Source organism: Hyperolius riggenbachi, chromosome 3 (assembly GCF_040937935.1).
Source record: "Hyperolius riggenbachi isolate aHypRig1 chromosome 3, aHypRig1.pri, whole genome shotgun sequence".
Classification (NCBI taxonomy): domain Eukaryota; kingdom Metazoa; phylum Chordata; class Amphibia; order Anura; family Hyperoliidae; genus Hyperolius; species Hyperolius riggenbachi.
The window spans coordinates 506181165-506196090 of record NC_090648.1 but is presented as its reverse complement, the minus strand read 5'-3'; the positions used below and the strand labels follow the sequence as shown (position 1 = coordinate 506196090).

The following is a 14926-nucleotide window of genomic DNA, read 5'->3' as shown; positions in this document are numbered from 1 at the left end:
CCATGTTTCTGCGCTTTTAAAGTGAACCAGAAATGAAGCACCCTCATGTATTTTACCATATAGATAAGTGGGAACGTTAGAGAAAACACCTACCCTGCTCTCTGTTTCATTCTGCACTGCACAGCTTGTTTCTTATCAGCCCTGATAAATTCCCCGACAGAGCATTCAGCCTGGCTTTGCTACAATGACTCAGCTATAATGATTCCTGAGCAGAGCCAGCAGGGGGCAGGCTTGGACTTGAAAAGACATGAGAGAACACAGACTGAGCTATAAATATTCCTGAGCAAAGCCAGACTGAATGCTCAGTCGGGGATTTTATCAGGGCTGATAAGAAACAAGCTGTGCAGTGCAGAATGAAACAGAAAGCAGGGTAGATGTTTTCTCTAATGTTCCCACTGATATATATGGTAAAATACATGAGGGTGCTTCGTCTCTGGTTCCCTTTGAAAGGCGCCTACGTTTTTGCGAACAACTTTTTACATGATTACACTTCTGTGTACAGAGTGGAATTTTATTTTCATGCTTATATAAAGGCATCCCGGCTTCCGCACATCAAGGTGAAAACTAAAGCATGCTGGCCTCTGGAAATGCAAATCCCCTCTCGGCGTAGCGCAAGACATCCAGGGAGAGGGAGTTCAGATGTCTCTATCGGGATGCCTGGCAAATATTCATTCCCAGCTCCCTTTCATCTGCTAGAGAGATATATATATATTATTTTGAAAGCATTTCATCAAGTCCCCCTTTGCTTTGTTTTCTAAGCAGCAGCCCCTGACATTTAAAGAGATCCCCTTTTGTGCTCCTTCTTGCACTTGTATAGTCAAAGTTAAATGAATAAGCCTTTTAAAGATATTATGTCATGTAGGCCGGGCCTAGGGGAGAAGCCCGGGCCGCCATTGGCTGGCTGGGAGGCGAGGGGGAGGGCCTGACGGAGTAAGCTGTATTACTTGAGAGCTGGCTCTGGGATTTTCTGTGGGTTTACCCGCTAGTGCAGCAGCTGCTAAAGCAGCTCTCTCTCCAACAGCTCTGCAACCAAACACACACACAGACCAGACAGCAGGGACAACTGGAGGGGCTGAGGACCTCCTAACTGAGAATTCTCACCCTTGTAAAGACCCCCAAGGTGGTGCGACAAGCTGTGACCGAGGTCTCCTCTCTGTAGCATCCTTAAGAGTGTTCATTTTAATTCAATAATTTGGCTATTTTTTATTTTATTTTATTTATTGTCTTTGGATCTTGAAATAGCAAGACCGGATTAAGTTATCACCCACCAATTTTTTGTAATTTTTTTTTAAATTAACCGATGGTCTGAAGTTGGGTTATTATCCTCTCCGTCACCCCCTACTTCTCCCCCCCCCTCCTCTTCTGAAACTATTGAAGGGGGTCATCCAGGGAGTGAATAGACCCTCTGGCCGCTATCGGGTTCTTCTCCTAGTTCTGGATTTAATTCTGAGACATGCGAAACAATAGCCTAGGAAAAAAGGGTCAAAGCAAAGACTATGGAAAAATCCAGTAGCGAGGACTCCTCGATACACCGCAGCCCGTCCGTGGATAGTAGGGACTCCGCCAAGCCTTCTACCTCAAGCAGGGAGTTTGGTCGAGGATTCACCGCCGGGGCTTTTTTTGGCAATGCGGGATCCCGCGCTCAGAGCGTAAAGAGGGACAAGTACGGAGCTCCGAAAAGTGGCAAATATGTGGTCTTTTACCTGGATCTATCCTTTGTTTTCCTTCTAGAATTCAAAAAGTGCAACATGGCCCGCGGCTGTCTCTGCTGTCTCAAGTACATGATGTTCCTCTTTAATTTGATATTTTGGGTAAGTGCAACTTTTTGTTTTTTCTTATATTGTATTCCAATGTAAAGTTTTTGGAAGGGGGGGGGGGGGGGTCTTTATTGCTCTTGACTGTCTGTGCTGATGTCCTGGGTTGCAATCCGCTATTAACCCCACATCTGCCATGAATAATTTTCTTTGGCAGATGTAGGGTTAAATTTGTATGCCATGAAAATGAAGGGTTAAGGATGAAAAGAAAGTGCTTTTTGTTTGTCTGTTTTTTGCTTTTTCAGTTTTTGAGCTGCAGTATTATTGATAGGATTATTATGATCATTGTTTTGTGTTGTTTCTCTTTATTTAATGTTCATGGTTGCAGTTGACCTATTCCTGCTGGCCTGTGTCTGTGACCTATGCTTTATTTTACACGATCTTGCACCATAGAGTGATGATCTATACCGTAGGCAATGAACATGTCCGTACATATGCCACATGGATCCATAGGTTTGGCACAGTTGAGTTGTTGACCACATGCTTTAAACTATGCTATGGCTAGTTGACCAGATTCTCTATACTGGTCGGCTTAATGGATATCCTTCAAAATCCTTGGGGTCATTTTTTGGTCCCATATGGGTCGGATACCTGCCTATTCGATCCATAACCCAACATGTTTTGTGTGTGTGAACGAGTTTCGTGCTTTATGTCCTAATTTTGCTGATGAAGACCACATCTAATTTGCTGTGCAAGTCAGCTGGAAGGTCCTCTGTTCCGAAGATAGGTAGAATTTTAGGTAGAGACCGTCCTCTGCAATGACTGACATGGAATCTCTCACACTGAACCTTCAGCTCGAGGTCTAGCCTAGAATAGAATTGCAGTCATTTTTCATTTACGTTCAACTTTATAGAGCCCTATGGATGCCGCTGACCAGAATAATCAGCCTTGGGACCCAAATAAGCACCCCCATAAAGATAAGCATGTGTTTTACAACGTATGTGATTAAACGTAGGTGTCCTCTTTACGTGTTGACTTTTTGATGAGGTCCCGTTTTTATAGGTGCTGATGATGGCAAGGTCAGACCTTCGGGAATAGTGCAATATCAATACTTCATTCAAAACGTCCACAGCTTGCAGACCCTAAAGTTATCTTAGGGATATTGACCGAAGCGACCCTTGACGCCGCAGGTCTACGTAGAAGGGTGATCACACGCCAAGTTCCAGATAGACCGTAGTTACTGGCGTCTTTCAGTACAGCGCCAGCTGCTTCGGTTGAAATAATTGAGGAGTATCAAGGGGTGGACTGAAGTGTAGGGTGGGTGGTTGGGTAGTCTGATTGGTAAGAGTATCTCTGAGGACGATTTATCCTACGCCCACCGATAGAAGCCAGGCTTCAGCGTTGCCTATCGCCTGCCGTGCTGCGGCGAGGGTTAACCCGATGCTTTGTAGATATTTGGCCAGGTCCCAATTCCCCGAGAGATGAGCTCTGCACATGGTACTCCTGTAATCCGCTTGCGGCTCAAGAAGCAGGTCCTCCACTCTGTGAGATAAGAGGAGATCTCGCCACTGAGGGGGAGGACTGCAGAGTGGCACATATCGGGCAACCAAACGGTTAAGACTGGCCACTCTGCCGCCCCCCCTCCTTAGCAAGGGGGCAGGTCTCCTATTTAAAATAGGCTCAGAGCAGCAGCCCCAAAGCTCCCGGCTCTCTGTAATCAGAAGGAGATAGATGTGCTTATACCGCATTATTAGTTAGCAGAAAGCCCCTATGTGGCACTTTATACCATCGATTACGCTCGTTCTTCAGGCCGTGCGCCCTCTGCGCAAACCAGTTAATATATTCTGTCATAGCGGCGGCGTACGATTCCATCGCAGACAATAAAGAAAAAACAGCAAGAGATGGGCAAGTTTGATATTCGGGCTCTTGCAATATAAATGGTCTCCTTTCAAGTCCTTTTTGTGCATTTTAATGTCTTTTATATATTTTTTTTAATAATGGTTTGTTCAAGGGCAGATCCCCTTACCGAGGGTAACCTATAATTAAACGACAGGGCGATTAAACTTTTTTTTAAACAATCTTTATTGACTATTGTGCGTGAGGACGCTTTGAAGTGGGGACAGGTTTATTAGGAAATCGGTTTGGATTTTTTTGCTCGCTGGCACAGAGACGGCTGTGTGTGCATCATGCAGGTCCGTGGGCATTAGTCTCTTTTTGCTCACAGGACAAAATTAAAGCGTTTTTTTTTTTTATGTCAGGTGTGGAAGATAATTCAAGAGCCTGCTAGAGCATAAAACATGGTACACACTTTCAATAACGATTGGCCAATCCCTGACCAATTTTACCACCTCCCTGTAGTAGGAGTATTTACCTGCATAATCCGCTCATAGGATTCGATATCTGTTGATCCTCATACTACAGGAAGGTGATAAAATTGGTCAGGGATTGGCCAATCATCGTTGAAAGTGTGTACCGGGCTTTAGAGCTTCTATATGGTTTCCAAGGCTGACACGTTTCCTCGTCAGATTAAATTATGCCAGGAGGGCTAAAGTTAAAGGGGAACTCCCCTTCACTGAAAAAATCTAGGTATGGTATAAGCTCCACCGTCAGGACCAGCGCTTCTGTAAGGGCAACCTGGGCAATTGCCCCTGGGCCCCGAGTTTCCTACCCTCCAAGGTCTCCCCCCGACTTTATTGTGGTCCCCGAGGTCCCTGCAGAGTTTTCGTCAGCGTAGGTACTCGCCTGTCCTGGCTGGTGAGCTCCTCCTGTGCTTTCCCGTCTTCATCCTCGTAGGGCCGCCTCTCCTCCATGACCTAGCGCATGTTATTAATAATATTATTTAGGATTTATATAGCGCCAACATCTTCTGCATAGGATTTATATAGCGCTCACAATCCAATCCTACCGTAGTCATTATTTAATGTCCTACCATAATATTATTAGGTATTTATATAGCACTGACATCTTCTGCAGCACTGTACAGAGTACATAGCCATGCCACTGACTGTCCTCAGAGGAGCTCACAATCTAATTCTACCATAGTCATAGTTTAATGTCCTACCATATTATTATTAGGTATTTATATAGCACTGACATCTTCTGCAGCACATTACAGAGTTCATAGTCATGTCACTGACTGTCCTCAGAGGAGCTCACACTCTAATCCTACCATAGTCATCGTCTAATGTCCTATCATATTATTATTATGTATTTATATAGCACTGACACCTTCTGCAGCACTTTACAGAGTACATAGTCCTGTCACTGACTGTCCTCAGAGGAGCTCACAATTCAATCCTACCATAGTAATAGCCTAATGTCCTCCCATATTATTATTATGTATTTATATAGCACTGACATCGCCTGCAGCACATTACAGAGTACATAGTCATGTCACTGACTGTCCTCAGAGGAGCTTACACTCTAATCCTACCATAGTCATAGTGTATATATTTTGTGTGTATAGTTTTTATAATAAAACTAGCAATGTAACTGTTGCGGTTGTGCCCTTGTTGCCTGCTTATTCTGATCCATGCTAGAACTCTCTGTCCTCAGAAGAGACACACTACCCCATTGTCCAATTTTTATAAATTGCTGATTTGGCTAGTTAGTTTGCAATTAACCGTTTTTTACTTTCAGAGAGCTAGCTCTTAGGCCTCTTTGCCTCCTTTTATCCGAAGCCTACTCCTACCTATTGTCTGATGAAGCGGGGTCATATCTGCGAAACGCATTGCATTTTCCCCTGGAGGGTGTAAATATGTTTGTTCTGCTAAACTTTGTTGGCATATCTTGTGTGTGTTTGGAGGAGGCAAGTCCACAAACTGCCTCCACAAATTTTAAACTTTGTAGACTTTTTTTATTGTTCCGGCACCTCTGTATCCCTGCTGCATTGTATCCGGAGAGGGGCAGCAAAATTACCGTGATTTCCAGTGCGAAATGGATAACTTTATTTTACTGATTGTACATACAATCAAGATTGCATCATGTACAGACACACCAACCAATCTTAAACGCTCACTTTGTTCACAGTGGATTTGCCTAGAGAAGTCTCTAGTGGTTGAGACCTGCATGGCAACTGTGGCATAATACGATGGGATTGGCGGGTGGTTGTCACGTTGGACAGCAGCACCTTTTGGATTTATGTATCTAACTAAAGAACATGGTTGTGGAAGATCCTGTAAATTTTAGATATCTAGATATCATAAACTGGTTTTGTTTTGTTAAGTTTAGCTTTAAAATGGACCAGAACTTAGGAAAAGATTTTCTTTCAGAGAAGAATAACATTGCCTTACCGTTTCCTTTGTGCCTCGGGCTTAAATCAAGTTAATTATGATTTGCTGAATGCAAATCTTTGCACTAGTAATGGAATTCTCTGACCTCTGCACCACTGCAGAGACTATCGCATGGTCACATACAAGGAGGAGGCATGGCCAAATTGCCAAAACCCTTCCTCACTTCCTGATCTTCTGGGGAAAGTTTGTCAGTTTCTCTGAGACCATAGATGCCGGAAAGAGACAAGCCAAAGGCCATGCAGACGTTAGACTAAAGTTAAAAGATACCCGAGGTGACATGATGAGATAGACATGTATATGTACAGTGCCAAGCACACAAACAACTAGGCTGTGTTCCTTTTTATCTTTCTCTCCCTGAAAGAGTTAAATATCAGGTATGTAAGTGGCAGTTCCTGTAGTCAGACTACAACGTGACCCTCACTGATAAGAAATTACAACTATAAAACACTTTCCTAGCAGTAAATGGCTTCTGAGAGCAGAAAAGAGATAAAAAGGGTCAATAGTTCATAGATTTTTGCTCTGGCATACTTCAATGAATGTGTCATTGAGCAAAACAATGAAACAGTAAAAACTTAAAAAGTAGATTTAAATATAAAATAACACTGGAATATCTTAAAAAGTCATTTTTAGGAGGAGGATAGATGCAATTGTTTAATTCATTCATTTATTTTCAACTCGGGTGTCCTTTAAATACCCACCGGAAGATATGGCTGTATCTGCAATCATTGTTTACCTGATGCTGAGGAAACCTGCGCAAGTCAGTGAGGATCAGAACGATCGTCAATGACTTAATCAGACATGTCAGTTGTTCAAAAACGAATGATCGCTGTGCAGTGTTGCCCAGTCAGCACTAGTCACACATCTGCAGCAGTGCGGCCCTGTTAGCACTAGTCACCCATCTGCAGTAGTGCTGCCCTGTCAGCACTAGTCACACATCTGCAGCAGTGTTGCCCTGTCAGCACTAGTCGCACATCTGCAGCAGTGTTGCCCAATCAGCACTAGTCACACATCTGCAGTAGTGCTGCCCTGTCAGCACTAGTCACACATCTGCAGCAGTGTTGCCCTGTCAGCACTAGCCACCCATCTGCAGCAGTGCTGCCCTGTCAGCACTAGTCACACATCTGCAGCACTGTTGCCCTGTCAGCGCTAGTCACCCATCTGCAGCAGTGCTGCCCTGTCAGCACTAGTCACACATCTGCAGCAGTGTTGCCCTGTCAGCACTAGTCACACATCTGCATCAGTGTTGCCCTGTCAGCCCTTGTCACACATCTGCAGCAGTGTTGCCCAATCAGCACTAGTCATACATCTGCAGCAGTGTTGCCCTGTCAGCACTAGTTACACATCTGCAGCAGTGTTGCTCAATCAGCACTAGTCATACATCTGCAGCAGTGTTGCCCTGTCAGCACTAGTTACACATCTGCAGCAGTGTTCCCCAATCAGCACTAGTCATACATCTGCAGCAGTGTTGCCCTGTCAGCACTAGTTACACATCTGCAGCAGTGTTGCCCAATCAGCAGCACTGGTCACACATCTGCAGCAGTGTTGCCCAATCAGCACTAGTCATACATCTGCAGCAGTGTTGCCCTGTCAGCACTAGTTACACATCTGCAGCAGTGTTGCCCAATCAGCACTAGTCACACATCTGCAGCAGTGTTGCCCTGTCAGCACTAGTCATACATCTGCAGCAGTGTTGCCCAGTCAGCCCTCGTCACACATCTGCAGCAGTGTTGCCCTGTCAGCCCTTGTCACACATCTGCAGCAGTGTTGCCCTGTCAGCACTAGTCACACATCTGCAGCAGTGTTGCCCTGTCAGCCCTCGTCACATCTGCAGCAGTGTTGCCCTGTCAGCACTAGTCACACATCTGCAGCAGTGTTGCCCTGTCAGCACTAGTCACACGTCTGCAGCAGTGCTGCCCAGTCAGCCCTCGTCACACATCTGCAGCAGTGTTGCCCTGTCAGCCCTTGTCACACATCTGCAGCAGTGTTGCCCTGTCAGCACTAGTCACACATCTGCAGCAGTGTTGCCCTGTCAGCCCTCGTCACATCTGCAGCAGTGTTGCCCTGTCAGCACTAGTCACACGTCTGCAGCAATGTTGCCCTGTCAGCACTAGTCACACGTCTGCAGCAGTGTTTCCCTGTCAGTCCTTGTCACACATCTGCAGCAGTGTTGCCCTGTCAGTCCTTGTCACACATCTGCAGCACTGTTGCCCTGTCAGCACAAGTCACACATCTGCAGCAGTGTTGCCCTGTCAGCACTAGTCACACGTCTGCAGCAGTGTTGCTTTGTCAGCACTAATCACACATCTGCAGCAGTGTTGCTTTGTCAGCACTAATCACACATCTGCAGCAGTGTTGCCCTGTCAGCACTAGTCACACTTCTGCAGCAGTGTTGCCCTGTCAGCACTAGTCACACGTCTGCAGCAGTGTTGCCCTGTCAGTCCTTGTCACACATCTGCAGTAGTGTTGCCCTGTCAGTCCTTGTCACACATCTGCAGCACTGTTGCCCTGTCAGCACTAGTCACACATCTGCAGCAGTGTTGCCCTGTCAGCACTAGTCACACGTCTGCAGCAGTGTTGCCCTGTCAGTCCTTGTCACACATCTGCAGCTGTGTTGCCCTGTCAGTCCTTGTCACACATCTGCAGCAGTGTTGCCCTGTCAGCACTAGTCACACATTTGCAGCAGTGTTGCCCTGTCAGCACTAGTCACACGTCTGCAGCAGTGTTACCCTGTCAGCCCTCGTCACATCTGCAGCAGTGTTGCCCTGTCAGCACTAGTCACACATCTGCAGCAGTGTTGCCCTGTCAGCACTAGTCACACATCTGCAGCAGTGTTGCCCTGTCAGCACTAGTCACACATCTGCAGCAGTGTTGCCCTGTCAGTCCTTGTCACACGTCTGCAGCAGTGTTGCCCTGTCAGTCCTTGTCACATGTTTGCAGCAGTGTTGCCCTGTCAGCACTAGTCACATGTCTGCAGCAGTGTTTCCCTGTCAGCACTAGTCACACGTCTGCAGCAGTGTTGCCCTGTCAGCACTCTGTTTGGTTGGAATTACAGGTAATCGTTTCTCGGCGCTGTAGGTTTTGTTGTTCGGGATCCGGGTATGTTACTGTACGCGTGTGATTGCTTTGCACCATCTGCTGTTTATTCTTGTTGAGATTAAAGATGTCTGAGCTGTACGCCGGTACGCTTATGGGTTTTAATTACGATGCAAGGATTGGGAGGCAGCGTCTAGCGAGTGAAGCGTGGGGGGGGGGGAGGGGGGGGTCAGCGCAGATTATATCTGGGGGGCAGATGTGCACGGAGGCTGACCTTTCATAGAATTAAGTTGGTATAGTTAAAGGTCAGGTGACTTGAAGGATTCGTTCCTTTTGATGCAGCGCCAGCAGAAATCTGCCGTTCAGGTGATGAGACTTCACGATTGGATACGTCACAATATCGCTAGAGGGCTCGCTCCACTCCTATCTGAAAATCCACTGCACAGCAGGCTGCAGACAGAGAGGGGGAAGGGCAGCACTGTGGTCCTATCAGAGTCGCTCATGAGTCACAGGAACCCCTGGAGAGTCATGTGATCCGATTGTTCCGGTGATAGATTTGTAAACAAGGATGGACTGTAGGATTACGGACTGTGGGGGGGGGGGGGGGGAGCTCTTAATGGACTACTACTGTGAATATTGTAAAATGTAAAACATGTAAACACATACAGATAAGAAGTATGTTTCTTTCAGAGTAAAATGAGCCATAAATTACTTTTCTCCTATGTTGCTGCAACTTACAGTAGATGGTAGAAATCTGACAGAACCGACAGGTTTTAGACTAGCCCATCTCCTCATGGGGAAATTTTAAGGGTTTTCTTTATTTTCAAAAGCACTTAGTGAATGGCAGTTGCACCGTCCAACTGCCAAAGAAGTTTGCAGGGAGGCTGGTCAGCATCTTTGTATAAATCCTTTTCTGGAAGTGACTTTATAAAGAGTAATGGCCATGCTGAGAATCCCCCATGAAGAGATGGACTAGTCAAAAAACCGGTTGGTTCTGTCAGATTTGTACTACCTACTGTAAGTGACAGCAACATAGGAGAAAAGTAAATTATGGCTCATTTTACTCTAGAAGAAGCGTAATTCTTATTTGTATGAGTTTACATGTATTTAAAATTTTACAGGTTTTTTTTTTTTTTTGCTATAGTGATCCTTTAAATGGGACCTGTAGTCAACATGCGTACTGTGTAGGTGCGACCCCACTGGCACCTGCGCAGTACGGCTGCAGTCGCACATGGCAGGGAGCACAGCAGTGAAGATGGAGAGCGTCCCGGCGGGTAGTGGAGGGGTCTAGAGGGATCGAGGAAGCCTTTGGCTCCCCTCTGTGAATCCCTCCACTGGCTTCCTATCCAGTCCAGAATCAGATTCAAGATATTGTGTCTGACCTACAAATCTGTCCACAGAACCTGCCCAACCTACATTTCTGATCTTACTCAGAGGTACACACCTAGCCGCTCACTCCGCTCTTCCAATGAACTTCGCCTGACCGTCCCCCGCATCACCCAGTCCCATGCACGCCTCCAGGACTTCTCAAGAGCTGCTCCAACACTATGGAACTCCCTACCTCCACCCATTAGGGCAGCCCCCTCCTTCAACATCTTCAAGAAGGCCCTCAAAACTCACCTTTTTGCTCTGGCCTACCACCCCTCATAAGTGCTCTAAACCCGCAGCTGAACTCTGTTCCACTACCTCTCGTGTCTCTACCTCTCGTGTCCCTACCTCTCCCTCTAGATTGTGAGCCTTTGGGCAGGTTCCTCCTCCTTATGTCTCCTACCTGATCATGCACCTCCATCACCGTACACCCTTCCTATGGATCTGAGTGAACTTGACTTGCCTAATCTCCATGCTGCATCCAGTGACTAAGCATTACCTTGTACTCGTGCTGCGTGATCTGGCTTGCATGTATTCCTGTATTGTCGTATTGCTGTATGTCACCCCTAAATATTGTCTGTAACCTAAACTAATGTCCAGCGCTGCGTAATATATTGGCGCTTTACAAATATATAGCGCTATATTTATATAGCGCCAACATATTACGCAGCTCTGTACAGAGTATATTGTCTTGTCACTAACTGTCCCTCAGAGGAGCTCACAATCTAATCCCTATTGTAGTCCTATGTCCATGTATGTATCATGTAGTGTATGTATCATACTCTAGAGCTAATATAGGGGGAAGATAATTAACTTATCTGTATGTTTTTGGGATGTGGGAGGAAACTGGAGTGCCCGGAGGAAACCCATGCAGACACAGGACTACGTACAAATTCCTTGCAAATGTTTACCTGCCTGGAATTTGAACCCAAGGACCCAGCGCTTCAATATAAAACTGTCGTGCTCTCTGCCAATGTACACAATGCAGTGTAGACAATAGTAAATAACAGATGTGTGCACAGTCTATGCCTCGTATCCTACAACAGCATCAGTCAACAATAGACCTACTTAATCCACAGTACAATGAGGACATCAGACAATACATGTTTATGAGTTGTTTGGACAGACTGTACAGTGGAGATGGTCCTGATGGGGAGGAGGGGGGGGGGGGAATTCTATGCCTCGGAGGAGGTGCTTTTTATAGATACGCCATTATTTGTCACCATGACTCCTATATATATATATATATATATATATATATATATATATATATATATATATGAAATATCTTTATATAATGAGCAACCTTACCTTGCTATTTACTGTATTTTTGGGACTATAAAACTCACCTTTTCTCCCCCAAAACTGGGGGGAAAGTCACTGCGTCTTATAGTCCAAATGCAGGGAGGACCTGGCTTGTTCCTGGCTTGTGAACGCCTACCAATACCAACCTCCAACCTGCTGCAATGTCAGGGACCCCCTGTACTGTGCCCATGCAGAGGAGGACACGGGGACACGAGGGACAGAGGAGGACACAGGGAAACACAAGAGGTATAAGGGGGCATCAGGTACAAAGGGGGCATAATACACAAGATGCCCCTTCATCATGGATACACCAGGTTTAGTATATTTTTTTTCCCCTGGCTTTTGTCCTTTAAACCTAGGTGTGTCTTATAGTCTGAAAAATACAGTAGTGTTTTTTTAAGGCTTCTGAATTCTAAAATACCCTTAAAGCGGACCTGAACTCTTGCACAGCATACCATGAAAAGTCTTCCTTCCACATATGATTGATGAAGAAATCCACTGCTCTGTGCTCTGTGTTCGTTTAGCCTGATCAAAGTGCCTAATCATTTCTTATGAGCAGCTGTGAATAGACTGCAGGAGCTCTGCTGAGTCAGCTATCCACCGTGCAAATTATTTTGCGTTTTCCCATCTAACATGCTCCTGTGCACACAGTGATATCACGTTAATTGTTGCTTGCAAATTTTTCGCCAAATTCCCACATCGAAAAGTGCTATTTTCGATTCTGAGAAAATATGGTCAAAGGAAAACAAATTTCTTCAAACTCAAATTCTTTTGTTTTTTTTTCTGTTTTTGTTTTTTTGTAAATATAAGTGTTGTCCAGATACATTAATGACAAGGGATCTTGCAAGGATTGTGAGGTATTTATGGCAAATAGATAAGACCCTTGGTTTACAGTTTACTTAAAGCCTGCATAGACTCGGGCTGACATGAAGAGTTTTTTACAGACCCTATCCTGTGTATGCTCCAGGAGCCTGTAAACAGTTACCTCTTTGTTACGGAGTAGGGCAGGGGACACTCAGAGGGGGGCACAGTGATTCCTGGGAATGGGCGGGGCTTCAGTGTGGCCCCACCCATGCCTCCGTGTGCTGCCCTCCCCGTGAAGAAGGAAGTATCGGAGAGCTGGAATGTGATGTGGAGGGCGGAGCACAGAAGCGTGACGAGGGTAAGTTAACACCCCCTACCATGGTACGCATGCGTGAAGATACAGGTTCAGAACGGCAGAATTGGGAACAAAATCAAACCTGACGAATGCAGCAATGCTAATCTCTACATCCGTATATATAAACGTATTCATCTGCCTGGATTTGTGAAGCAGATTTTAATATTTCGTCTCCTCGCTATTTATACAGTTATGAGCCGGGCAGCCGTTCACTGCGGGGTCCCTTTCATCCAATCCCTACATGCAGAGCAGGATTATCCACTAGACAACCTAGGCAGGTGCCTGGGGCCTAGCGGGTGTGAGGGGGGCCATCTGCCACCTTCTCTAACCTCTCTCTCTCTCTCTCTCTCCACTTCAGCTTATCAAAAGAAACACAAGAGGGTGGCCCTTGCCTAGGACCCCTTTACATCTGTCTGTGCCTGCATGTCCATTACAGATATTAGCCCATCCCCCATTCCCTGGCGATAATGTATATATTTATATGTATATTTATAGGCCGACCCTAGCTGATTTATCGCTATCATTTGATGTGACGCCACGCTCTAATTAACTATTGCTTCCTCATTACTGGTACTCCGCAGCGAGGGGCATAAATCATATATTTTTTTAATTACGTTTTGCCTAATGAATCAGCTCCTTGACATGAATTGGGGTAATATGGCAGCTTTCCACTGAAATAATAGGAAATGAAAGTCTAATCGTCCCATCTGCGCATATTGGGCGACGGGAGCTCGGATAAGCTTTCTCCATTAAAGTTCAAGAATGCGTAAAGCTGCAAGGAAGCAGAACGGCGAAGGAATGGCTGTTTTACGCCAAAACGTGCCAGAGATTTTGGAGCGATTTTAGCCCCGGGTCCCACCAGAGATCGCGCTTTGGCTTGCCATCGCGAAAGCACTTTGTGCAGAGTTTTCTGCTACGATTTTAAAGCGGTATAAAACCCTGAGATAATATTCAATAAAAACATGTTTTCCTACTTTTTATATGCCATACAGTTATCATATTTACTTTTGTGCATAAGTATTATTATTCATTTAGAAATGACAAGTTCCCAAAGTACACTTTTTTTGCTCTGAGAGCTGAATTTGCATTTTATTCATAACTGTTTTTTATTTTCATTTTGAAATATAAGCAGACATGCTTTCTGACTGTCTGTCTGTGTTCAGGAAAGTCTGCAGTGTCAGAGAAGTGTTTGTTTACATTCCTCACTTTGATACAATTAAATACAAGATAACATTATCTCCAGTTGGGATGCATCCAGCTTTCCCGTCAGGGAACTTGTAAGTCCTGTGTTTAACCCTTTGAATGCTGTTCTAGTAAAAAAAAAAAAATGCTGGTAGTATATAATATGCTGTAAATAATGTTTTAGAGCAAAGAAGAATTGCTGGGTTTCATTCCACTTTATTTGATGCAAAATCTGCTGCCAGGGATTGTACAACTCTTTTGGTGCCCACACGCATTACAATTTTTTAATTCGACAATAAACCAATTTGACAATATCAATAGTTTTTTTCGCTCAAATGAAAAAAAAAGACTCTTGTATTCAACGTTACACAAACGTATGTTCAATTTTGACACAATGACAGCAAAAACGATTCAATTAGGATAAAATGGGGCTGTAGGCACGATGGCAGTTTTTTCCCACCGCTGATAGTCACCTGACTGTTTTAGTAAGCGTTGGTGGGGGCAGGCATCCACCAGGCCCCTAGACTCTATAGATGATGGTTCCCTTTAAAACTGAGGGGGACGGGAGACTGTTTACAGCCCCTTTTTCTTCTGCTTGGAGTGATTGTTTCTTACTTCTCCTCTCTGTAATCTCTGCAGTAGAACAGTTTGTAGGTGTCGGGCGAAGCCATGAAGAATGCGTCACTTGCACTATTTATCTGACACCTCCGCGCCGTGATGAATAGGAGGAGATCTCACTCCTGGCAATGGTCGGCGGTTTTCTGCAGGCTGCGGGATCAGATTAGAGAGCCGCACGGTCAATCAGAGTCTCGGCGCTTATCGGCCTGCGGCGA

At 45.3% G+C, this 14926-nt stretch overlaps 1 protein-coding gene across 2 annotated transcripts in view; it reads left to right on the top strand.

Moving 5' to 3' along the window:
- The first annotated feature begins 984 nt into the window (after positions 1 to 984).
- The window catches only part of TSPAN9 (tetraspanin 9), a 397258-nt gene continuing 383316 nt past the window's right edge, over positions 985 to 14926 (top strand). For both annotated transcript variants that reach the window (XR_011030604.1, XM_068278359.1), the window contains exon 1: positions 985 to 1811. Coding sequence is in view for 1 of the 2 variants with exons in the window: in XM_068278359.1 (XP_068134460.1) it covers positions 1497 to 1811 (315 nt within the window). In the remaining variant the exon portion in view is untranslated. The remainder of the gene's footprint in view (positions 1812 to 14926) is intronic.